The sequence below is a fragment of the Centruroides vittatus genome, unplaced genomic scaffold (genome assembly GCF_030686945.1).
Source record: "Centruroides vittatus isolate TY-2023 unplaced genomic scaffold, ASM3068694v2 contig_484, whole genome shotgun sequence".
NCBI classification, from domain to species: Eukaryota; Metazoa; Arthropoda; class Arachnida; order Scorpiones; family Buthidae; genus Centruroides; species Centruroides vittatus.
This window is the reverse complement of record NW_027122274.1, coordinates 1,647,970-1,674,093: the sequence shown is the minus strand read 5'-3', so window position 1 is coordinate 1,674,093 and position 26,124 is coordinate 1,647,970. Positions and strand designations below refer to the sequence as shown.

General features: G+C 29.0%; 1 protein-coding gene across 1 annotated transcript in view; it reads left to right on the top strand.

The window, feature by feature from the left end:
* The window catches only part of Edem2 (ER degradation enhancer, mannosidase alpha-like 2), a 69,931-nt gene extending 45,360 nt beyond the window's left edge, over nt 1-24,571 (top strand). The window contains exons 7-22 of the mRNA XM_067273639.1: nt 1,456-1,584; nt 5,559-5,664; nt 5,765-5,862; nt 6,310-6,435; nt 6,510-6,593; nt 7,784-7,867; nt 10,269-10,393; nt 11,400-11,556; nt 15,642-15,814; nt 15,925-16,054; nt 16,145-16,226; nt 22,390-22,493; nt 22,561-22,680; nt 22,753-22,798; nt 22,871-23,050; nt 23,138-24,571. Of these exons, the coding sequence (XP_067129740.1) occupies nt 1,456-1,584; nt 5,559-5,664; nt 5,765-5,862; nt 6,310-6,435; nt 6,510-6,593; nt 7,784-7,867; nt 10,269-10,393; nt 11,400-11,556; nt 15,642-15,814; nt 15,925-16,054; nt 16,145-16,226; nt 22,390-22,493; nt 22,561-22,680; nt 22,753-22,798; nt 22,871-23,050; nt 23,138-23,691 (2,298 nt within the window). The 3' untranslated portion in view covers nt 23,692-24,571. The remainder of the gene's footprint in view (nt 1-1,455; nt 1,585-5,558; nt 5,665-5,764; nt 5,863-6,309; nt 6,436-6,509; nt 6,594-7,783; nt 7,868-10,268; nt 10,394-11,399; nt 11,557-15,641; nt 15,815-15,924; nt 16,055-16,144; nt 16,227-22,389; nt 22,494-22,560; nt 22,681-22,752; nt 22,799-22,870; nt 23,051-23,137) is intronic.
* The last annotated feature ends 1,553 nt before the right edge of the window (nt 24,572-26,124 follow it).

Here is a 26,124-nt window from a genome sequence, read left to right as displayed (position 1 = left end):
GAAAAACTGATTTTCACACTTTTACAAGCAGTAATAATGACCTTTCTGTAGTTTATATCTACTACAGTGTATATATATATATATTTTTTTATACCACACTGTACAACAGAATATTTTGTTGAATATGTATTAGTACAGTATTCATATTAGATAAAATTGATTTAAAAAATATAATAAAGGCTTTTATAAGATTATATGTTCAGTTTTCTTAAGATTCACATTTAAGATTCTATATATAGTGTTTCTATTAAAGCTTTTAAATCAAGTAAAAAAAACTACAGTAGGGCATTGATTATCTGAAACAATTCAGTACTGGGGTTGTTCAAATAACTGATTTTTCAGATAACCAATCATGTACGAAAAAATGTATTAACCTATCCCATGTTGAAATTTTTCTCCATTGTGTGTTGCTTCATGTTGAATTTTTGTCAATGTTAAGCCTAACGAAAATGTTTTTTAAATTATAATCATGGCTATTGTATTGTTAAAAATTATTTCTTTATTTTGCATAAACATAATAAATATATCAAAAAATATAAAAACAAAAAAAATTATATTTCAGAAGTTAATTTAGTATCAAAAACTTTCTGATTCAGCATGACGCATGTCTCCCTTCACATTCCTCAGAAAAACACCACACAAAACAAGTAAAACTCGCCACTCACAACTGGATAAAAAGCTTCATTCAAATACTGGTGTGTCCTTAAGTACCCTCTCATGGTCACCATGAGAGGGTACCACGCCAGTGCTGCCAGCTAAAACACACACACCAACAAAAATATGTTCTTATGTGCAGCTAAAACAAAAATATGTTCTTATGTTCGATTTTTTAAATATTCTATCCTGAAGAAGGTCGTTAAATACGACCGAAAACGTTAGGTAGTTTCTAATAAACACGGCTGCTTATATATAAGGTGTTATGAGTTTTTGTCTTGAGAAGGCACGCAGTCTATGATGAGCTACAAAAATAATATTGGAGTAGCCCAAGACATAGTCAAATATTGCAGTGCTACAGCACTAGCGGAAATTTGAATTTGCCAACTGGAACGTTTTCAGTTAACTGATGTTTCAGTTGATTGGTATTCGGATAATTGATGCTCTACTATAAATCAAGAATAAATTAAGTATTAATATTACTTATGGTATAGGGATAATAATAATTTTTTGAAGATGTTTTCAGAATTTTGAAATATATATTATCCAGAGTTGCATTATTATAAATATTTAACTTATTAAATATTATAAAATAGTAATTGATGGTAATGTTTCTTAAAACCAAGAAACTCTTATTTTGTGATAATTTTTATCATCATCAATTAATATTTAATGGATATTATATAAAAATGGAAATTGATTATGTTAAAATGCAGTTAATGTGGAATATATTTTTATTGTATAAAATGTATCATTTACTCAAAATTAGAACTTTGTACAACAATTAATTTATCTTTTTAGATAAATTTAAGGTATGGTTTGAAATCACCAAAACTAGGAGTTGTGAGAGAAACTTGCACAGCTTGTGCTGGTACAATGATATTGGAATTTGCAGCTCTGAGTCGATTAACTGGAAATACTATTTATGAGGTAAGTGCACCAGAATAATCATTGATATATTTATTAGAATATAATACCATAAACTGAAATCAGTGTTTTTGCTATTGATGACATGAATATACATGTAAAGATATGATAAATTATGTTGCTTTCTTTATTAAAGCAAAGATTGATGTTATTGTTGGCATAGTTTTGGTTTTATTTAAAATTGCTCACCACATTTAATGAAACACATGTATAACTGGATATTATATTTAAAATGTGTAGCTTCAGATTATAAATTTCATGTAACTCAAAAATGTTTAAAAAAAATGCAATTATCTTCAATATTTTTTAAACACTTATCAAATTTGTTACATTACTTCAAATAAATTTTTGATAATGACTAATTCTGCAAGAAATAAAAGATTAACCTATTCCTTATTGTATTTTTAAAGTTGGAATTTATAAAATTAGTTGAAAATTAAGTAATTTGACTTTTCTTCATTTTAACACTAAATTCTAGCTTAATATGTTGGTTTAGATTTATTCTAGTGTTATTGATGTAAATTTTAACTTCATTGCTAAATATGTAAATCAGTTATATCTTCATATTATAATAAACCGGATTTGCTGTTATATTTTTGAATATTTTCCAGAAAAATATGCAAAAATATATACGGTAAAGACCTCGCTTAACCCTTTACTCCTGACATCTTGTTTCCGTTTATTTTGAGATCCCTCCTAAGGCAATATAGGTCAGTCAGGTGATATTATTTTAAAAATTCACCAAAAATCAAATTATCATTATATCTATATGAAAAAAATCATGTACATTTATTAATATCTTTAGTTTTAAATAGAATATTTTTCAATACATTTTATTAGAAAAATTTATAAGAAAAAAAATGATATATATCAGAACTGACACATAATTTTCACAAAATGTTACAAATTATCAAGTTAACATTGTCTAGTTACCTAGTTGTTTGCTGGCACTGAGCCAGGAAGACGTAGAATATCGTTTTGTACAATACGATATAAAATTTATGCATGTACGTTTATTTCTTGTAAAATTATCACACATTATATCAAACGTGTTTGAAATCAAAATTTTATTCTGCTATCAACTAATATAATGAACTAATATACTTCTAATATACTTTATTCACTTCATATTGAATGAAATTATATATTTTTGTAATAAACATATGATTACCAGTAGCAATACGTGTAACATTTGCAGATATTTTTTATAAAAATAAATAAAATATCAAAACTGAAGACCACAACTTGAATATTTATAACACGTTGACTTATTATAGCTAAATAAACTTACTATAGCATAAATGAACTTATTATAGTAATATTATTGCCTGAATATGCTAAAAATGAAATAAAAAATTACCGGAAAACAATTAATTAAGAAAAAAAAGCATTAATTAAAATTCAATTATTATGCCTTTGTGTCCTTTATCATAACTTAAATTTATCTTTGTATACTAGTACACTTATCAATTAGCAGGACTTATTATACTGGAAAATTATGGATGCAGATATTTAGTCTTACAGATCAGAAATAATAATTTTTATTTAGTTTGCCTGAACACATACACTTTAAGCTTGTGTTTCGGACTTGTTTGTCCCTCTGCGAACTAAATAAAAAATATTATTTCTGATCTGTAAGACTAAATAGCTGCATCCATAATTTTCCAGTATAATAAGTCCTGTTAATTGATAAATGTACTAGTATACAAAGATAAATTTAAGTTGCTTTTCAATGTAGCTTTACGGAACCCCTGACCTTGCTTCATGGAACCCAAGGGTTCCGCAGAACCCTCTTTGAGAACCACTGACATAGAGTAATCATTTTAACATAGAGTAAATAAGGAAAGGGGAACACGCAACCAGAAATAAAGTTAAAATTAAAGAAAAAATTGTTTATTTTTATATTAATTTGCATAATAATGTATGTTAAATAACACAAACATATGCACACAGAAATATAAAGTTCATTTTTTGTGATGAAGGTCCTGGCTCTTATGAAATTCTTGTTTTTTGTGATAAACTCATGTAGTTTCATTTATCGCTTTTTTCTTTAAGCAAATGTCGGCAGTAGAAGATTGCATCCAAAATGACTCGTTTCGCTTTTGCACTCCTTTCAAAATCTGGATCATTCGTTATAATTTGATCAATGATTTCGGTTATCATTACCAAACTTTTAATAAGGAAATCTGTAAAGAAATTCTTTCGGGTTCTTATTTTTCAGAATCACAATTTTCCAGTTCTACACGAATTTCTTGTTCTGCCAGTTCTTGAAGGTCATTGTTGGTATGGCTATCACCAGAAATCTGCAGTAACTCTCCAATATTCTACTTGTCTACATCTCCTAGTCCTTCTGTAAGGAACTGAGTCAGAGCGTTATTTTTATTTTATTATTATTTTTCCATTTTATTATATTTTGTTTGGGGCTTATGTTTATTTAGGACGAAGGTTCCCCACCACTCTCTTATTAGTAACGAAAAATGAAGATAAAACAACTCACGAAAAAATAAGCGCCATAGGAAAAATCTCGCGCACTTGCGCTGCCCAGCGGAAGTAAACGGTCCGCAGAAAAAAAAATGGAGGGAGGGAGTCCCCACACTCACTAGTAAGGAAATACTAAACCGTCTTAACATCCCAGAAAATTATGATGAATACTTTGTAAATGGTTTATAAGCTTTTGTCGGAAAATTAAAGCTGCCAGGAAAAAAAATTAATGTTAACAAACTAAGTATGTAAATAAGGGGAGTAACCCAGCTGAAGTGTGATGTCACCTCACAGCATAAAACCCGTACGTTAACCGAAGAAAGAGGAGGTGAATTCCAGTGAGAGGTGAATTCGAAAGCAAAGTGTTTTCTGATAGAAGTCCAGATTGATAATTGGACGATCCAAGGTGTTAAAGAGGAGTTCGATTGACGATTTGACGATATCGAAAGGATTGAGGAAATAGGTTCTTCGTATAGTGAGGTGACGGATAGACGTTTAATTAGTAAGAGATTTTGTTCATAGCTTCTAAGTATTTGATTTGTCGAATTTTCAAAGGGGAATTAATATTAAGTTAAGCTAAGTAGCTGAGTTTATTGTCGGGTTGACTTGTTGAATTTCGTTAATAAATTTTGTTTGGATTATAGACATTTGTACATAGTACTAATTAAATATATTTGAACTTTTTGCTTTGACTTGATATTTATCGTTATTCGTACTAAATTTTCGGTGCACAATTAAAAGCCCAGGCCTGGCAAACTAATCTTGAATCCACATAAAGTACTTGTTAGGTTAACGGAAGTTTTACCGACTGCATTTAGTGTCGGTTTCCTAAGATACTAAAAATAGTACTTTACACTTCTGTATTGATTAAGTTGACGAAATTGTCAACCTAACAATACAGTGATAGGCCCTTCTTGTTGAGAATTCTTGGACACTTCCAGCCATAACTTCTTCCACACTTCATTCATGCAGTTATCAGTTAATTCTTGCCAAGCAAAGTTGATATTGCCTATGGCATCCATGATGTTATATTTTTTCCAAAATTGCACAAAACTAACATAGATTTAAGGAAAGTACAGTGCTACAATGAATTGCCACCTTTTGCTGATTGGTTCATGTTCAGGAATAATCATATTATACATGAATCAATGAAATGCTGTGATAATTTGAATCAGAGTAAATTTTGAGCTTTTTATTTTTAGGCTTCAAGCAGACCACGTTATATCAAATCAGTGTTAAGTGGGGTCTTACTGTATTTAAATACAATTATTATGTGTTAATAAAACTTGTGAATTTGATGCAATATCAATGATAGCAATATGTATAAAAATGAAGTAAAAACTTAATGTATATACAATTTAGCTATAGTTATAGTATTTCATGTGTAATATTTTCATGAGTCAGGTTATAAATTTTACAATATTTGATGATTGTTATATTTGTATCTATATATTTAAATAATTTGTGTATTAAAGTTAAATTATAAATTTTCATAGGAAAAAGCAAAAGCATCAATGGATTACTTATGGCAACAAAGACATCGTACAAGTGACTTAATGGGGACTGTCTTAAATATCCATAATGGTGATTGGGTGAGAAGAGGTATGTATAGTTATATTAAATATAATAATTTTCTATAATATTACAGAAATAAAAATAATTAGCTTATTGTATCATATATATAATAAACTTTGTGTTATAGATAGTGGTGTGGGAGCTGGTATTGATTCCTATTATGAATATTGCCTTAAAGCTTATATACTCCTTGGTGAAGAATCTTATTTGGAAAGATTTAATAAGGTAAAATAGATGACTTTTGGGTTATAAGTCATAAAAATGAGACTTTTAAAATAAGTTTTATGACTGTAGTTACAAAGGGATTCACTTTAATAGTCAGCTATTCCATGACGCTGATGTTTTTAATGTGTTTCTGTTTCTCATAAAAATAAATTTAATTTGGTATGTAAAGAAAAATCTTTATTTTCTGTACAAAGTTGCATAAATGTGTATAGTTCAAAATAAATCTACATGAAACAATGGCTGTCTAACTTTTTGATAGTCACAATAATAGCCATTTTAATATTCAGTCACTATACAGTCATTTGCAAAAGTTTAAGACCACTAACTGTTTTCCAGTATTTTTACACATTTCAACATTTGCATAGATTATTACATATAAGAAATAAATATTTATTATTATTATTATTATTTTGATCAAAGCATTAAGATCATAAATATATTTTGCAGCATTATTCGGCTGTGATGAAATATGTCAGTCAGGGTCCATTATTAGTGGATGTTCACATGCACAGACCTCATACAAATACAAGAAATTTCATGGATGCACTTTTGGCATTTTGGCCAGGACTCCAGGTGAGGTTTCTGATTAATTTGAAAGTTTCTAATTAAATTGTTTTTAATATTTTCAATTCATCTTATTATATTAGGTGCTTAAAGGAGATATTAAATCTGCTATAGAAATTCATGAAATGCTGTATCAGGTTATTCAAAGGCATAATTTTTTACCAGAGGTAAACTCTTTTTTTTTTTTTTTTTTTTTTTTTTTTTTTTTTTTTTTTTTTAAATGTTATTAAATAAAGCACCTTGATTGTAATTTGATATCACTTAATAGTTATTTGTTACTGAAATTTAAAAATTAATGAATGAAATTCTGATCTCATAAATGTATGAATTTCTAATGTTACTTTCTAATTAAAGTATTCTTTAATATTTAACATATTAAGAAAGTTACAGATGATTGTTTCTGCTTCATAATTGTTTAAGCAGTGATGCAAATAAAAAAATATATGTAAGTTTCTTGAAATGGGATAATGATTTGATTAAGTAAACAGAACTAAATGATCTTCTGAATTTTCCAGATTAATAATCCAAAACAAAACAATTTGGCTAGAGATAAGTTGCCATCTCATGATAAATTCAATAATTATAAATTAATTATTTTTATGTACATAAATTTCCTCAGAGTATTCCAAATTAAAATTACAAATTATTTAAATTTATCATGAGATGGTGGCTTAACCACCTATCGAAATATAACCAAACGATTGCCTTAAATAATTGTAATCCACTATGTAATGATTGAATACTAAGTAATTTGCTACTAGAGGTATATTTATGGGGCTTTGGGATGTTTAATATACTTAACCAAGTACTTGTGATCAAATTGTTTTGTTTAATTACTAATTAATCTTAATATAGTCCAATAAAAATCTGGCAGATTGTTTAGTAATACTAATGTATTAGGTTACATATGTTATTATGTATGTAAATAAAATCAATTTTTAAATTCTATACACAAAACAGTTATGCTGCTTATGTCCAAATTTAAAGTTCTTAACTTGTCAGATTTGGCCAAAACTGGATTCAGACAACATTGTTTATAAAAATTAAGTTATATAATTTAGCATAAGTGCAAATTACAGAACTTAAATGGTGCTGTATTTTTTTATTTTATTTAGTTATTTTATTTTTTAAGTTTCATGTATTACAGAGAATCCAAAAGCAAAAATACAAAACTTTATATTTTTTTAAATAGTGGTTTGTATATAGAATTGTTTTTGGTTTGTTTTTTATGACCTCTCTCTAAATTATTTTATTTTCAATACAATAATAAATCTATGATAAGCAACCCTTAATAATCTGTGTATTTGTAATGTTTTAAAATTGTTTATTAGTGATAACTTTTGAAAATATCTTTCAGGCATTTACAGTTGATTTTCAAGTTCATTGGGGACAACATCCTTTGAGACCTGAATTTGTAGAAAGTACTTACTTTTTATATAAAGTGAGTGTTCTGAAAATTAAATCTGAAAGATAAAGAATATATATTCAAATATAAACTTTTCTATTATAAAATGAAACTTTTATTATTTAAATAGTATTTTTTTGAATTAATTTATATCAAACTAAATGAATTTAAAATATTTTAATAATTGTTGATAAAGGACAAAAAGAATAAGCAACTGCTGAGTTGAATTTTTGTTTTTAATTTTTTCAGTTTCTGGTAACTTTGGTAAAATATTGCTTATGTGCTTTGATAAATTTCACAAATATGTTTTGAACAAAATAATTCATATGTAATGAATGTTGAAATTTAATTCACAGTTATAATTTCACTTATTTTAAAGTGATTTCTTATTAAAAAAAGAAATCTTTAGTCATTTAGTATTGTTTTCATTTTGCAAAAATAGATTATTAATATTGAATTTTATAAATTATATACTTTTAATTTTATGTGCTTTTTGGATTAGTATGAATTATATTGTTAAAATAATTTGATGATAATCCTCAGTTCATTGCAACCTAATAATACAAATTTTAAATTAATTTCTTTTAATAATGTTTTTTCAATATAAAATGTTCACATAATAACTAACTTAACTTAATAATGTTTGAGATTTGAGCTAAATTCTTGAAAATTTTTAAAATGTTTTTGATATTAAGATACACACTATGGCTGTGAAAATACTTATCAATATAAAATAGTTCATTTTCCTTAAAAATGACTTTTTTAATATGAAAAATAATTTTAAATAAAGATTTTTGTAAAGGACATTAGCAAAAGATTGGAAAATTTGTTATAAAACTCAAGATAATATTTATTATAAGCATGTTTTTTATTCATGAGATAAAGTAATAAATATTAATTTGCAGCTTTTTATTCAGTTAAATTTCTTTCAGTTTTGTTTCATTTTTTATTATTTTACTTTGCTTTGAATTATGTAATATAATATAAAATTTATTTATTTAATATATATGTATAGTGGTGCCTCATACTTAGAAATTAATTTGTTTCAAAAGGCCATTTAAACTTGGAATTGTTCGAAATCCATCAACTTTTCCCATGTAACAAAACTAGCCTTACTCTTTCCAGCAGATAATTTCAGTCTTGCACTAATGTTTTTAATTTCCTTGAGAAATCTTCAAGTCTTTATCATTGCAAATTTGAAATTTTTTCCATTAGAAATACAGTCAAACCTGTTTTTATGCGGGGGATAGGGACCGCATTAAAAAAAACGCATTAAAAAAAATCTCACGAAACTTCACGAATGGCTGTAAATAATAGTTTTCACGACACAATTAAAAAAATATTTTTTTTATGCGGTCAACAGGGACCGCATAAAAAAAGTCTCACATAGAAAATAACTCAAAACCGTACGAAATAGAATTTATTGACAACAGATGTCAGCACTTGACTGCATCGTCTGGTCTATCGTCTGTTTTACATATTTTTGTCCAGGTGGTGTTTTGTTGATTTAAAAAGTAAATTATTTCATTTTTCGCATATTCATGCAATAATATTACTATAATAAGTGCATTTATGCTATAATAAGTTTATTTAGCTATAATAAGTCAACGTAAGACATGACGAATCGCACGAGACTAGTCGCCAACTATACCGCACAAATTAAAAATTCACATTAAAAAAATCGCACAAATAAAAATCGCACATAAAAAGAGCGCATAAAAACAGGTTTGACTGTAATGGAAAGTGAATTAATCCATTCCCATAGTCTAAACAATAGCTGTTTCAATAAATTTAAACAGCAAATACACATAATTTAAAGCTAAAATAGCAGAATTAAATGCCCTAAATAATAAATTAAAACATGAAAACAATATAACAAATTAATAAAATACATAAATGCAGTAATAAAAAGAAAATTGTGTTTACTGGTTATGCACTATTGACTTTGTCATCTTAAACAAGGCTGCCAAAATGCCAAATCTGTATCACATACATTTCTCAACAAGTTCTTTTTTCACCTCAATCATCAATAGTACAACCTTTCTCTTAGCTTTGTTGCTTTCTTTCTTTTTTTCATTTGGTATGGTTAATGTAGTTACTGGTTATATATATAACTAAATACATCAAAAATAAAGTGGAAAAAAGCACTGAAAACACACAAGTATATCATGAGATGTTTTTTCAATAAGAGCAAGAGACAACTTAGACACAAAACAGATGGCATTTATGTAGCATGTGTATTTTTTCACTTCATGTGTAGTTTGAATGTAGAAGCACTGTTTTAAGTCTGGGTTAAATTTCTTTTGAATTTTGTGTTCAAACTGTAGAAGTTTCAAAGTTAGAGTTGTTTGAAGTACAAGGTACCACTATATATTATTGCTCTAGTGAATTTTTTCATTTAAATTAGTATAAATAGCATTATTTAATAAATTTTTAGGCAACAACTGATCCGTATTATTTAGAAGTTGGTAAAAGAGTTCTTGAAAGTTTGCAACAATATGCAAGAGTTCCTTGTGGATTTGCTGCTGTAAAAGATGTCAGGACTGGTAATCATGAAGATAGGTAAATTAATAAATTTGATAATAAAAAGATTATAATGCTTTTATTGAAAGAAATGATTGAGTATACATAATAAGTGATGATAATGGAAAATTCTCTAGTATTAAAATTGATAATTCAGTTTATTTAAGTAATAAAATATCTACAGCGGAATAAAGAAAAATTTACATTTTTAGATAATTACTATTGTAACTTTTCTCTACTGTTTCATTTGTTTCATTCAGTAATTTTTGATCTTGCTTTTTATAAACCTATCCATTTTATTTGCACTTTTTTCTAAGCATTCAAGTAATCTAAAGTAACATTATACTGTTGTTTTTCTTACTGATGCCCATTTGGGTATGGTTTAACTATGGTTTAACTATTTATAGCTGTACATTTATCCATTGTAACCATGTATAATTCTATCTCTTTGTTCACTATATGTCTTCTTAGACATCACATTTCTTATTGATTTATGCACTATTTTTTTATTCTTACCAATACTGCCACACAACATATCATCATATTTCTGTCTTTACATAATTCAGTTTTCCTAATCCTGTTAGTTTTATCTTTGTGAATTTTTTCCTTTATATATTGATTCTAAATAACAAAATTTATTGCATGTTTTTATTGGTTTCCAGTTTTTACTAAAATGTTTTCTTTGACAGCTAGTAAAATTACTTATACATTCTATGCATATTTTTATTCTGTTGATCTTTATCACTGTATTCCAAAGTTTTCCTTAAATTTCTAAAAATCTCTTATTTATTACTATGAGTTATCTACAGTAATAAATAAAAAACATAAATTACCTATCAGTACATATATTGGAAAATCTTGTTAATTCATTCAAAATAAGAGTAAAAGATAGGATCAGAGAAGAGTTAATTCCTTGTTTAATATGATATACTGTTGTCTTATAGATCCTATTTGTTAATAACTTTTAATTAAAGTAAATTGACATTTGATATTTATATTTTTAATATAAATATAAAACAAAATAATTTGTCAATTATTTTTCCAGGATGGATTCATTTGTTTTGGCAGAGACATTAAAATATTTATATTTATTGTTTACTTCCAAAGAAGAATTACTTTTAGATATAGATGACTTTGTATTTACGACAGAAGCTCATCTTTTACCACTAAGTATCTCCAGATTGAACAGTTCTTCACTCACTGTGAGCAATTTTCTTATCAATTCTAATCATAAGTAGGTGTTTCTTGCTGGGAGTATATTATAAATTATAAAAAATATAATTATTAATATTAAAATAACAACATTATGAAGATTATTTTAATGACATAAAACAAATATTTTTTTGTCATCAAAATGTTTATCTTATAACAGCAAATAACATACATTTATTTTAATTAATACTATTTTATTATTATATGTGTATTTAATTGGGATTGTTATGTTGCATGTGTTTTTTAAATTAAATAGTGATACCATAAAACCTGTCTAAAATGGACTGTAACAGTACCAGATTTATCCATTTTGATAGATTTTCATTTTAAAGAGTTGTTTTTTTATTGATGCAGAAAAAGAAAAGCTGGAAAATGCTACACCTAATATTTAGAACTGCTTCTTTAATTTACTTTTTCTTCCTTGATTACAATTCTATTATTATTTATTTATTTATTTTTTCTAAGTAACAAACTACTGTAAATTTGGGCAGATAAACCAAACACAATATTTCTGTTTGAGAGATAATCTGAAAGAGGGTGTGGGTTATGTAGTTAGGCAAGTTACAATTCTGATTTTAAATTCCAATTTAAAGCAAAAAACTTAATGGTTCTAACAAATATTAAAATCATTGATTCTCAATAAATTTTCTAAACATAACTGATGTGTTACAAAATTAAAATATGAAAACAAGCAAAACTCATGGCAAAATCCTGTGTAAAAGGCTACAGTAAGCTGAACAAAATTAAACAGAAAATTAATAAATTATTTTCTGTTTAATTTTTTTTTTTTTAAACTTTAATTTCCTTTGTCCAGTATTAATAATAGTCATAAATAAAAATGATAAATTGTATATATTTATTTTTACACTGACATAACTGGGGCAATTCATAAATGCTTTCAATCAAATTACTATTGATGACCAGTGAATACAGGGCTGAATGGATTTCTGTTATAAGGTTTAAAAAAAAAAAAAAAGGTAATGTCATCTTTAGTTTTGATTTTGTTAATTATTATTTTGAATTATACTAAAATTGTAATAATTTTTTAATTAAATTTATGTTAATAAAAGATAGTGGTCTATCTGCCTACATTAGAAAAAATTATTTATATGGAGTGATCATAATTTAAGTTTTAATTTTGAACCCCCAATAAAATGAAAATTAGTGGATCAAATGTTTCCAAATCTAGGAATATTATAAAGGAGATAATGGAATTTCATAACCTGCAAAAAAATAATTAGCTTAAAATGTCACCACCAGGGAAAACAGCACTTTATGAACACCCAGTGTTTATGCAAATTCATATTGCATGTCATACAGTATGTCATGCAATAGAGAGCATGACATTGCACTTTCAGTTGCTTGCAGGAAATGGTGGACAAGCACAATGAACGTCTACTGCTATGACTTATTTGTAAAGTGTAGTATGATGTCAGTTTAAGGAATAAACCTTGATTTTTCCTTAAACTGGTGATGACTTTTTAAAACTAGTTATTTTTTTGCGGGTTATGAAATCTCATTATCTCCTTTATAATATTTTTACGTTTGGAAACATCTGATCCAGTAGTTTTTATTTTATAAGGGTTCAAACTGAAATGTAAATTATGATTACCCTGTATTTTTATTGTTGATAGGTAGTCTAAATAATCTGGAAATTAATGATTTTTATAGAATATTTGGGCCTGATTACTTTTGTATATGTGCAATGATTTGTTGACAATGGAAATGAAATAGAAAAAGCATTATTTTAATACTTGAGGTGGTAGCTTTTAAACTGCATATTAATATCTTGCTTTCAACAATTACTTTGTTTTGTTCTTGCAATTTTCTATGGGATATATTTTATAGTGGGCTATTTTCACAAAATTATGGAACAGCTAACAAGCAAAAGTTTTTATTTTAGATTAAATATTTTTTAAGCCCATTTTTACCTCATTGATCAAACAATGTAGAATATCATCCTAACAAACATAAAATGTTTAAAAATAATTTTTAAACACTTTGTTTGATAGAATAACATTATTAATATGTTAAGTCCAAAAAAGAAAGTCTTGGATAAAGGCAAACTTGGAAGAACAATTCAAAATTAACATTCATCTATGCAAATTAAATTTAATAAAACTTTTGGAAAAACTCAATAATAACTCTATTACTGTTTTTCTTTAGTTCTCCACTTTTTATATATGTAGCAACATTTCAACCTTATGACATCACATACAAGAGGTTTTTGAAAAGTAAGGTAACATATTTCTTTTTTCTCAGAGATAGCGAGAAGGAAGGACACCAGGCCAATGAAATGGTGATGCCATCCAGTGGCTAAGTTCAGTTGAAAGATGTTGCAACCATTCGAGAGTGGTTCACCATGGGCATCTGCAAAGTAATCCATTTTTTGTAAGCAAAATTGACATTGCCAAATGATATTCATCATAAAATGGTTTCTGTCTATGGGGACTATGTGATAATGAAGAATCACAAGTGTGTTTTAGGTGCAATGAATTTAAAGTCAGATGTGTTGAAGATCAACAGTGGGTGGACAGGCCTCCAATGTTCTCTTCAGTCTTGCTGCATGGAGATCTAGCAAGACTGAAGAGAACATTGTGCATACTGAGGGTATTGTTCATGAAAATCAATGAGTGAAATTACATGAGATTGTAGAGATGGTGGGCTTGCCTCATACAACTATGTATGAAATTGTTTACAGTTATTCTGGGTCTTCACAAAGTGTGTGATCATTGGATACCTGGCAATCTGTCAGAACAGTGCAATTTAACAGGCATGGGGCTATATCTGGAGAATCTGATGCAGTATATATCCGAAAGTGACAGTTTTCTGGCTCATATAATTACAGGTAATTAAACATGAGTTTGTCATGGGTATACACGAGAAAGAAAGCAAGACTATGAGCTGGAAACACCCACTATCTCCTGTATGCAAGAAATTCTGAGGTATTTCATCAGTTCACAAACTTATGGCCACTGTTCTGGGATCATTAAGGCATCCTGTTTGTGGAAATCTTGCCAAAGGAGGGAAACAGTCAGTGCAGTACTTATTGTTTCCACATTATTGTGCAATGCTAGAGAAACAAAGTCAACATCTGCTACAAACAACCCGAGCTCTGACTGATAGCGTTGTTGCATGACAACATTACTCCCCACAGTGCACAATGCACACCTTATCTGGTTGCACCATAATCATTGGGAAATTCTGCCTCATACCACCCTAACTTTGCACCATCAGATTGTTTGTTTGGTTCCTTGAAGAAACAGCTTTCAGGAAAAGAATTCAATACAGATGAGGATGTTTATGCAGAACTTTGTTGTTGGTTCAACAATTGGGACTCAGACTTCGTCAATACCAGTTTAAATAAACTGGCATAGTCTCCATAGTTATTGAAAAAATTGTGTAAAAACAATTTGTTTCCTTAATTCTTCTTGTGTACTTTCAACTTTCTATCAATAACACACCTTTTTTCTAGAAAATGTATCTTACTTTTCAAAACCCTCTTGTACATGTCAAAAGGTCAGAACTTACACTGATATAACAAACAAGATTTCTGAAATTGGATAAAGGAAAAATAATATTGTGACATCCAATGTCACCAAGAAGTTGACTATGATACAAAACTGCAAGTTACAACATTAATTATGATTTAGAATTTGTCAAAATATTCTGTTTTACTTCGGGTGCTAATTTTATAATACTGTATAACCTAAGTCTCCTATTTCTGTGTTACTCATTTTCATCTTATAATAGTATTTTTACACTGCAAATCATTTGTTGTGAGATTTATTTTTCATTCAGGAAAGTTTCCATTTTACAGATGGTCTACTTTAGACAGGTTTTACTGTATTAAATTATATTAAATAATTGTAACAAAGTATGTTAATGCAGATTTTAACAGTGTAGTATCATATATCACTAATTTCTCATAAGACTTCCTGTTAAACACATTATAGCTTACAGCACCATACTTTAACTTTACTTAAAATTACACACACACACACACAAAGAAATCCAATGCATTGTGTTTAATAATTATTAGTAACAAAATAACAATATAATTTTTTTCACCCAGAAAGTTACATTCCAGTCATCATCATCTACAACAATAGATTCCAATGAAGACGAATTTACTCATACCTGCCCTAACACTCATTATCTGTTTCCTGAAGGAAAAAATTTTGCTCATTCCATCCGTCAACCATTAAAAAATCTAGTTGAAGGGATTTGTCCTCCCAAAATACCTAGGTAATTTCAGTATATGTATAATGACTATAGATTATAATGAGTTTATTTTAAAAATAAGGACAAAAGACAAATAGAATGTGTTAAGTTTTGTTTCTTTCATACATTTTTAGAACTCAGAGATTACATGCTTCAGAATTCCAAGCTACAAATAAAGATCATCTAAGAATTATAAAGAAAATGGGAATAAATGTGGTTATGTTGGCTGATGGAAGAATTCAACTTGTTCATAATACAGCTCAGGTTGAATCAATTTTGTATTAACAGCATTTAATTTTCTGTATGTTATACATAAAGTAAAGTTTATTTAATTTGCACAATTAAATTTTGCAGGCAGATACTGCTGAGGATGGAGAAGAAGGGGTCCTCTTCATGCAAGAAATGATTGAGTTATCTAAAACCCAAAGCCAACAAGGTATATATGAAATGTTTACTCTATTATTACTTTAACATTAAAATTACTCTATAAGTTACAGTGAGAAAAAACCAAAATAAATGAATTATTGTGTACTAAATTTGAAATTAAATTGATTTTAGTATTTAAAAAATTAATGCTTAAATATAGTTTATATTTAAAATATTTACAAGTAGCAGAATGAAAATATTAGAATATCATAGTATAATAATTTATGCATTGTTGAGCATTTTTTGCAGAAATATGATGGTTAAATAATAATAAAATATCCTGCAAATATGACTATGAGCACTAAAAGCCAGTATGTAGAGGTGCATAATGATAAAATGAAATACAAATTTTTTGAAAAAATAATTTAATCACAAATAAAATGCTGCTATCTTTTACAAAACCCAAAAAAAAAAAAAAAAGAATATGCACTTTTGTATATTTCAAAATATTAGAAAAAGAACACAAATCAGGTTGAAAATGTTTTATCTTAAACAATATTGTATTTGAATTGGTGGCGTAGCATGGGTGTCAGCCGCCCGGGGTGGAGGAAAATTTTGCCGCCCCCTATTTAGGTATTTTTACAAGATATTATTTATTGTGAAATTTTGCTGCCCCCACTACGCTACGCCACTGATTTGAATACAGTTGGTATTTAGGATTTAGGCCTCTGGATTTAATTATAGCATGTATTCTTCAGGGCATCAATTCTTCAAGTTGACAATAGTTATCAGGCATCACATGGTTTCAAGCAAAGCATACTTTGTCTTTCAGGTCTTGCAATGTTTGGGGTTTCAGTTCATTCATTTTCTTTTTTTGCAATATTTCACTAATTCTCTGTGGGATTTGCAGGATAGGGTAAAACTTGGATTTCTTTGTCATTAAGCCAAACAGTGATTGATACTGATGTATTAGTGACAGAATATTGGACTTAACCTTAAAAGTGGATAGAGGAGGCCTAATTTCTCTGTCAATATATGCATCTGAGGAAGGAAAACAATGAGACAAGAGCACTATGAACTGAAAAGCATACTAAACAAACTAAACAAATAAGAAAACTTTTTTTGTTTGATAATCGTAATGCACATAATGGCAATTTACCAGGAATAATGCAAAGATACAATAAAGAAGTCATAATTTAGAATGGAGTAAGGCTTTTACAGTTTTGCACAGAGTTTGGTTTTGAATAAGAAAAAGCCTTTTTTCCCCTCACAAAAAGCAATATATGTATACAAAAGTGCATATTCTTTTTTTGTATTTTTTGTATACATATAAGTAAGTACACAGAAATAGACAGCCAAGAGTCAACGATAGATTATATGTTGAGCAATAGCAATATCTTACCATCATAAATTGAAGATGTCAGAGTATTAACAACAGTGGAAATTGGAAGCGATGACAATATATTAGCTAAAATGCAAATGTATAAGAAATGGTTTAGCAAAGGTTGCCACGGGCAGAATCACGTGGAATAGAATAAAAACAAAAACAAAATCAAATCACTTCTGGATAAAAGTATAAAGTTTCATTAAAAAAGGCTTGAAGAACATAAAATCAAAATATTGTGTTGATGGAAAATTTAGAATTTTATAAGCCTTCTCTATAATATTTGAAATTGTTCTGTGATAAATGGCATGTAGAAGTTTCTTTTGGGGTATGTAAACGAAGGGTGTTTAGGTGCACAATCATAAGTGAAAATGTATTCTTGATGGTGATACCAACTGTTTTAATGTGTCAAGTTTGTCAGTGCTTTCTCCTGACCAAATTATCACATTATATTATAAATTTGGTATAAAATTGTTATTATAGAAGATGAAAATGGGCCTTATGTCAACTTCAAGCACACAAGGTCATGGACAGATGTTGGTCAAGCATCATATGAAATACCAAAGCCAGAAGAATTGCCTCAGTGCAAGGTTATGCTGTATATTTGGTTGGATGTTTGTGGATCAGTCTATTGGAAAATGCTTCCATGGAATACCATTATAACTTCCAAAAACCTACTGACTCAACTGATGCCTTCCACACTAAATGACCACAGGTGAGCATTGTGCACTATTTTCATGACATGAGAGCACACACATCAAGGTTCATCCAACAGAAGCTGTTTTATCTTGACTGGCAGATTCTTTCATTTTCCAGTATAGCCCAGATATTGCACAATCCAGCTATCATCTCTTCAATGAACACTTCTTGAATGGAAAGCAGTTTGCTAATGATAAAGAGATGAAGAACTTTGCAAGTGCAATTTTCAAGTCAAAATGCCTGAATTTTATTCATCCGGAATCTGTGACCTGTCAATCAATGGAAAAAAGTGCTCAAATGTAATGACAATTATTCTCTTGACTAAACTATTTTTTGTTTTTGAAATAAATGTTGTACTATAAAACTAGAAAATCCAGAAACTTTTTTAACCGATATAGTTCAAACATGTCATCCTGTAGTATTAAATAGTTAAAAGAAATAACAGAGATCAAATAACTTCAGAAGCACTGAGAGCATGCAGAAGGAAAGGAAGCTAAGTTTTTGTTTTTGTAAATTTTTAAATCTATCAAACCAAGACTGCCATATACTTAACTTATTTGCAAAGTAAGATAAAAGAAGACTAGGAAGAATACAACAAAAAAGTGATCGATAGAGAAAAATAGTCAAAATATTTTAAAAAGTCCAAAATTCTATTTATTTATGTAAGTTCTCAAAGGAGATTGTGTGATTTTTATGGAATTAAGATTTGGAAAGTTATCAAAAAGCAAAAGAAAAATTGAAAGGATATTACTTAGCATAATATAATTTAAAAACAAGGTAAGAAGTTTTAGTAAATTACACAACAAAATTGGATAAACAGTAAATGCAAGATGGTTTTAAAATAGAAAAGATAATATTGAGAGAAGTATTAAATAGTATTATATATAATATGATTCAGATCACCTGTCCAGGCCTTACATCTTTGGAAATATTGAAGCTGGAAAAAAGCAATAAAAAGGGGTAACAATAAAAATAACTGAAAATACATATTGAGAATCCAAACAAATATCAATTCTGCATATTTTTGCCTTTTCTCTTATAATAATTTAATAAAAACATCCACTGAAAATTGAGAGATTATACAATAAATATGGCAAGACATCAAACATTAGGTGACATCTGTGCTAATGATGTAGAATATGAATGTGTTATAAACTATAAAATATTTTGGATACATAAATTTGATTGCTTATATGTGAATTTTGAATTAAATTTAGAATTAAAAGGATTATATCAACTAGAATAATCTGTCAAATTTACAGTGGGTGATTGGTTAACAAACAGTTAGGGCTACGAACAAGTTGGACAATGAACACTTTCATGAAAAATTTTTGTTTGGATAATGAAGACTTCACAGAACAAAAACAGGAAGAAACAACATAAAATAATGAATACCAATTGGTCTTCCCTTGTCTTCAGGCAACAATTCAAAACTTTTCAGAGCACGGGAGACATTGACATCAACGCTCAACCCAGTATATACTGATTGGATACTGTTCCTCCAAACTTTGAAACTCTCCCTTGTAATTCCAGCCTTTTAATTTTCCTGACAGAAAGAATTTTTTTATAGTATTTGCGAGACTGTCGGGTGGGCACTCGTTAAGTTTTGCATTGGTTTTTATTTTCAACAGGTGAGAGTATAATAGCAAAAGTAGAGAGTGGGCAGATGTTTGTTCTTGCTGGGCAGTATGGCTTGAACAGGTCTACAGTAGGCTGCAGTTAAATCTTATCTAAGAAAGATACAGTATAATCAAGATGATTCAAGCAGCTAAAGGAGTAACAAAAATCACATCTGAGAAATAAAAGAACATTGAAGGGCTCATAATCGAAACTTGGGGTGAGATGTTTTAATAAAGTCTAGTATGCTATTCACGCCAAGTAATATTAATATGAAGAGAACTCACTGTGTATGGCGTTACCAAATATTTTCTTTTGAGCGCTTTCGACGAATGTATTTGTCGTCTTCAGGCGAATAAGAGATTTTTATATCGAACATGAACGTTTGAAAAGAAGAACACATACAAAATTTAAATAAAAGCATTTTTTACAATATTCGATATGAATCTGCTACAATTTTCAAATTTGTACAATGTTGCAAATGTGATGTAATACGGCGCATGCGTGGTGCTGTTTCCTGTCAATAGTGCGACAGATGATGTAAATCACCATTTAATCGTTTGTATAGGGCAGTGGTTCCCAACCTTTTCTAGGATGCAGAACACTTTTGTGAGCAATTTTCTTTAGCGGAACACTTAAGTTAATATGAAATACATAAGCTTGTCATCAGTTATTTTATTAGAATTGAGCAGTTATAATTCAAAATCTCTACTCATATTATTAACGCCAATTCTAAGACAGGAAAAAATATACCTAAATAACTTTAATGGGAAACTTGTGCCTGATGTTTGTTACATATTTCATTCAGTTTTTATCATTGCCTTTATCTTACTCGAAACAGTAGTACACTCCATAAGTACGAGTCGTACTGTACATATATATTTAAGTTTATGAAAATTTTATGATTTTAATTTTTTGATATTCGGCGACTCGAATACGATTGTACACTTTCCGATTTGCAACTAAATCTGCGGAACACTTGGGAGATGCTTACGGAACACCAGTGTTCCGCGGAACACTGGTTGGGAACCACTGGTATAGGGTGATCCATATGTTGGGCAGTTCTACAGTAGGTGCGTTGCACGTTTCCAATGTTGTTATATATAGTGACTCCCATATAAAGAGAAGCCTTCGGTTGTTGCAAGCCCTGAGTATAGTAGAGTGAGCCCATAACGGATTGTAATTCATGTCGCACACCCTTCTTGCAAGTTCAGTATTGCACCTTTCTTTTGCCACATCATCTTGTCCAATGTTTTTCCAAGTGGGTAGCCAACATTGTTGCTGTGGCCCCAACATATCTTGTATTAATTCCCGTTATGGGATTTTCCAATGGAACCGCATAAATTCCTGATTTCTCAAAGATGGAGAACTTATCCCGGTCGTCTCAGAGAAGTCTGCACATGGCTCGGTAACAGAGAAAGAGGCAGGAGAAGATCTTGTTGAATAAACATGCGGCAGGTGCATAGAGAAAGTGGACCGAGGTATGGTAACGCTGGTTGTACAAGTGTAACTTCCCTCCTGTTGGTTAACATGGTGCTTGGAAACAGCATTTTTTGACTCTGCTGAGTAGATGTGTGTATTTAGCACGTGAAAAGCCTGCTGCACGTACCGCTAGGTTAATGTTTAGCTCACTGTTTATAAGCTCTTGGGGTGATGGTAGCAAGAATGTTCTTCTCAGTAGGGCGGCGATGGCGACATCAACATAATGTGCAGGCTGGAATGCATTTGCTGGGATGATGTACGGTAGCATATTGAACTTGTGATGAACTGAGAAAAGTAGTGCTTCTGAGGATCTATGTATGCACAGATCTAAGAAAGCTATAGCCGCATTACTTTCTTTTTCCCACGTAAAATTGATGGAGGGATATATATTAGAGACTTGCCGCATGAAGGTACAAAAGGTTTCATCGGTGCCTTCCCAGGCTATAAGGACGTAACATAATCCACGTAACGTAAATAGAGTAGTGAGTACTGGATGGTGAGGGGGAAGTCAAATATTCTATGTTCAATTTATCTCATGTTTTATTCTGAAAAAGAGGATTAATGCCGATATCTGCTATTAAAGATCTTCTGACATCCTCCCACTTCAAAACAACTGTCTTAGAATGGCATCCAAACCAGTTGAGGTTAATAGGCTTTGGGGATCTTTACAATTACAATGCTATTAATTCTGAAAAATCCTGAAGAAAAGAGAAAAGCAATCGACATTAGACAGATTCTTTAACCCCCACAAATGGAAAAAACATGACTAATAAAAATGCAAGACTGTGTAGATATGTATTTTTATTATTACATATAAATAAACATAGTAAGAAAGTGTGTTTATTTTTTTATTTTTTTGGAGTTTCCAGAAGAATTAATCAAATTCCCATATAAACCTATGGTAAATTGATAATTGGTTTATGAACAATTTGGATAGTGAACAAAGTCTTGGAACAGATTTGTTTGTTAACTGATCACCCACTGTGTTAAATTTTTTATGCAAACAGCATTTAAAAGAATTAATGTTAATTTATTATACTATTCTTTTCAGAGCAACACTTATATGTTGTTTACTTCTCACTTCCCAATAATATCAGAATTGTTTTGAATGCTGGACCAGCCCAATTTGGTATAGATTTAAAGGACAAATCTCCTGTAAGTAATGAATTTAATTTTAATGTATCTTAACTATATTAATCAGTATTTCTGTATGGATTTTAAGATTCAATCAGAAATTGAGGTTGCCCAACCCTTAAGAGCCTGTTGTCAGATATACAATGCTGCTGCTTTGAAAGGTAAAATTGCAGTCATTGAAAGAGGAGATTGTATGTTTATAGAAAAGGTAAGGATCTTCAAGTTAAATCTTTAAATCAGTTTATTCTAAAATTTTTTACTCATTACTTAATTGTTGCAGGCTCGTCACATTCAGAATGCTGGTGCCATTGCTGGAATTGTATTAGGTAAATTTCCTTTTATATGATTTATCTATATTGGAGGTACTGTACTTACTTGTTTACACACACTGTTTTTAGATAATAATCCTGGTACCAGCTCTCAGTCATCACCTATGTTTGCCATGTCCGGAGATGGAAATGATGATATTAAAATCCCAATGGTATTTTTATTTTCTGAAGATGGACAATTGCTCCTTAATGCTTTTCGACAACATCCAGATTTGGTTGTGTCTATAGCCGATGCAGCTGCTTTCTCTAGTGAATATAATTTTATTATTTTTATTATTAGTTTCATTATAATTCAGTATGCTTAAAAATATTTATTTTTAAAATTATTTTTTGTAGATAACATACAGAAGAAAGATGTTTCAGGCAAAGAGAATGCAAAAGTTCTGGAAAACACAACTTCTACTGAAGAACCTAGTGATTCACAATCTAATTCTGAAAAATGGAATATTGTTGGAGCATATCAGAGAATGCGTGAACTCTCTTATAAATTACAAAATTTACAAAAGATTAAGGTAGATATAGATCAGTTAGTTGATTTGTCAAAACAGCTTGGACATAAAGAAGAAAGTGAGGAAATTGAATTTCAACATGCCCTTGAAAAACTAATGGGAAAAGAGAAACTTCTTGACATTGATCAAGATGTTATGACATTACTTTTGAAAATCAGAGAACTGATTCAATTCAGAAACATTTCTAGTGATTTTAAGGACACATCCATAGAAGATAATGATGATGATATATCAAAAAAATCTTTGAATCCTTCTGCTAATGTGGAAGCTTTCAGATTATTTATGACCAGGACAGTTTTTCAGAAATTTGTCATTAAGAATGATTCAACTATTTTAGACAAAAAGACTGTACAAGAAATGTTTTCAAAAGATGAATTATGACAATAGTGAAAACTTGATTTATTTAATTTTATATGACCATTCCGTTCAAATTTTATTAAATCTAAATTGTTATATAAAATAAAAAAATTTTAATTTCTTTTTAATTTAAAACCACTTCTGCTCAAAACAATTGTGAAAATTATTAGAAACTATTTTCTCAGCATTGTATCAGTTGATTTTTATTTAAGTAATGGAAATTGTTTTGATATAAATAAGCAAATGATGAAATAATTTCTCAGATTTGAGAAATTTTAGCTGTGAAAAAAATATCTGGCATTTGAATTTTGTCAGATATTTAAATAATTTATGAAATGAATTTAGGAATAACTTTAAAATTAATGCACCAACATTCCAGTTTGTTGCTAGTGTACAAAGACTGTCAAAGCTTTTTTATTGAATATATTTGTCATTGGTAAAAAGATTGAGATACTCTGTTGTTTGTTACATTTCTCAAAATGTTATTTATACAATTTGTTGAAACAAAAATAAATAGACAAAAATTATCCCAAATTTTCTTCATTACATCCAGTCATATAATTCTACTTTGTCATTCTCTAAATTATTTTATTTCAAAAAATCAATTTGATTCTTTCATTTTGGTTTGTTGTTAATATAAAATTAAATGAAGAATCTTCTCTAGCTGTGCTCCAGCAGAGCAAAAATCAAACTAGAGTTGACTATAAATTTTTAAAATTCTTGATGTTAAAACGGATTTTATCAAATTGACTGTAAATTGTAGAGTAAATCATGTTTTAGATATATTAAAAAATATAAAATTCAATTTGTATTTTAAAATATTTATAGAAACTATCAGCTTTATTTTATTAAGAATATGGTTTGGAGACTTCAGTTGATTGTACAATAAATTGTTTTACCAGAAGTTTTTCATTAAATGTGTTTTGATTTTAAAAGACAACAAAGTATTAAATTTAGACAAAAGTAATTTTTCTAAAATTAAATCAATTGAAAATAGTGACTTTTTATAAATTACAAATGCTTGAACTTTTCCTATATTTTTCTGCTCCATTAAAGGGTATTGTGTGTATTAAGGGCATGAAAATGCATAGAGAGAAAAGTTAATATTAAATCAGTATCAATATCTTGTAGAAATTAAACCTATGCAAAAAATCTTATTCAGAAAAATTGACTGCTTATACGTGTATACAATGTATAGCAGATTTGACTCAATTTAGTCTTGGTATATTTTTAAAGTGTATGATAACTGATCCCTTGTTCCATTTATGCAACTCATATCCTAAATGTTCTATTAACTTGTAAGCATTGTTGCTGTAGTCTTGTGGATTTTATCCAATTTGTAATAATACAGTAACATATTTAAAACAAAAATTAACCTATGCTTTCGTATGAAAGCTTTTTATTTATGAAATAGTTTTCATTTGTATTAAAAAATCGATTTAGTCTGCCATGCAGAATGTCCAGGAAGAATTTTGCTATCCTTTTCATAGATGAACCAGTACTGATTATATATATATATAGTCAATCAAGAAACAAATATATATAACGTTCTTGACCGTTGGCCAAGGTCTACTTTTCCATAAACATATTTACTTCACCTGATGAAATAATTGTAAGCTTTTTAATGACTCGCAGCGTAAATTCCAGGAGAATCAAGTAGGCAGAGCCGTAACTAGGGTTTTGGACGCCTATGGCCAAGAATAAAAATGGTGCATTTTTAATTTTTATTATTAAAAATATAATTATTTTATTCTAAAAAAAGCTATTGTAAAAAAATTGTCTAATGACATTCAAAATACTATGTAAATATAAATATAAAAATATTTTTGTGTTATTAATTTCGAATACATATTATTCTGAAACCTTCTCGTTGGGGCCTTTATTAAATCGGCGCCTATGGCGGGGGCCACATTGGCCATACCCTAGTTACGGCTCTGCAAGTAGGTATATATATCCTCATACGTAATTTTTGGTAATGACATCTTAGTTTTTGGGAAAATCTGAAGTCAAATGTCATCAAAGGAAATGGGGAGAGAAACAGTAGAACACTGGTTTAATTTCGAGAGGCATGTTTTTTTTTTTTCAGTGGGGAGATCGTGATAATAAGAGATAGACATGGTAGATCTTGAAAACTAGAAACCTTCAAAAATACCTGTTGAAAAAGTTTTTTTTTTTAAATTTCTATAATTAATAAATATAAAAGACTTATCACACCACTCCACTCCCAATCTCACTAGAATTAGAAATAAACGGACCGATGTGACGAGTGAGACCTTTTAAGACAGTGATTCTTAACCAGGGGTCAACGGACCCCTGGTTAAGAATCACTGTCTTAAAAGTGAGAATGGTGGCTGGGAGTCCCAGGCTTAGTTTCAGGTATCGCATTTGAATTCTGTCCGGGGCAGCAATTTGTCTCGGATGTCGGGGATAACGTATTTGGTGATATTACTTATCGTG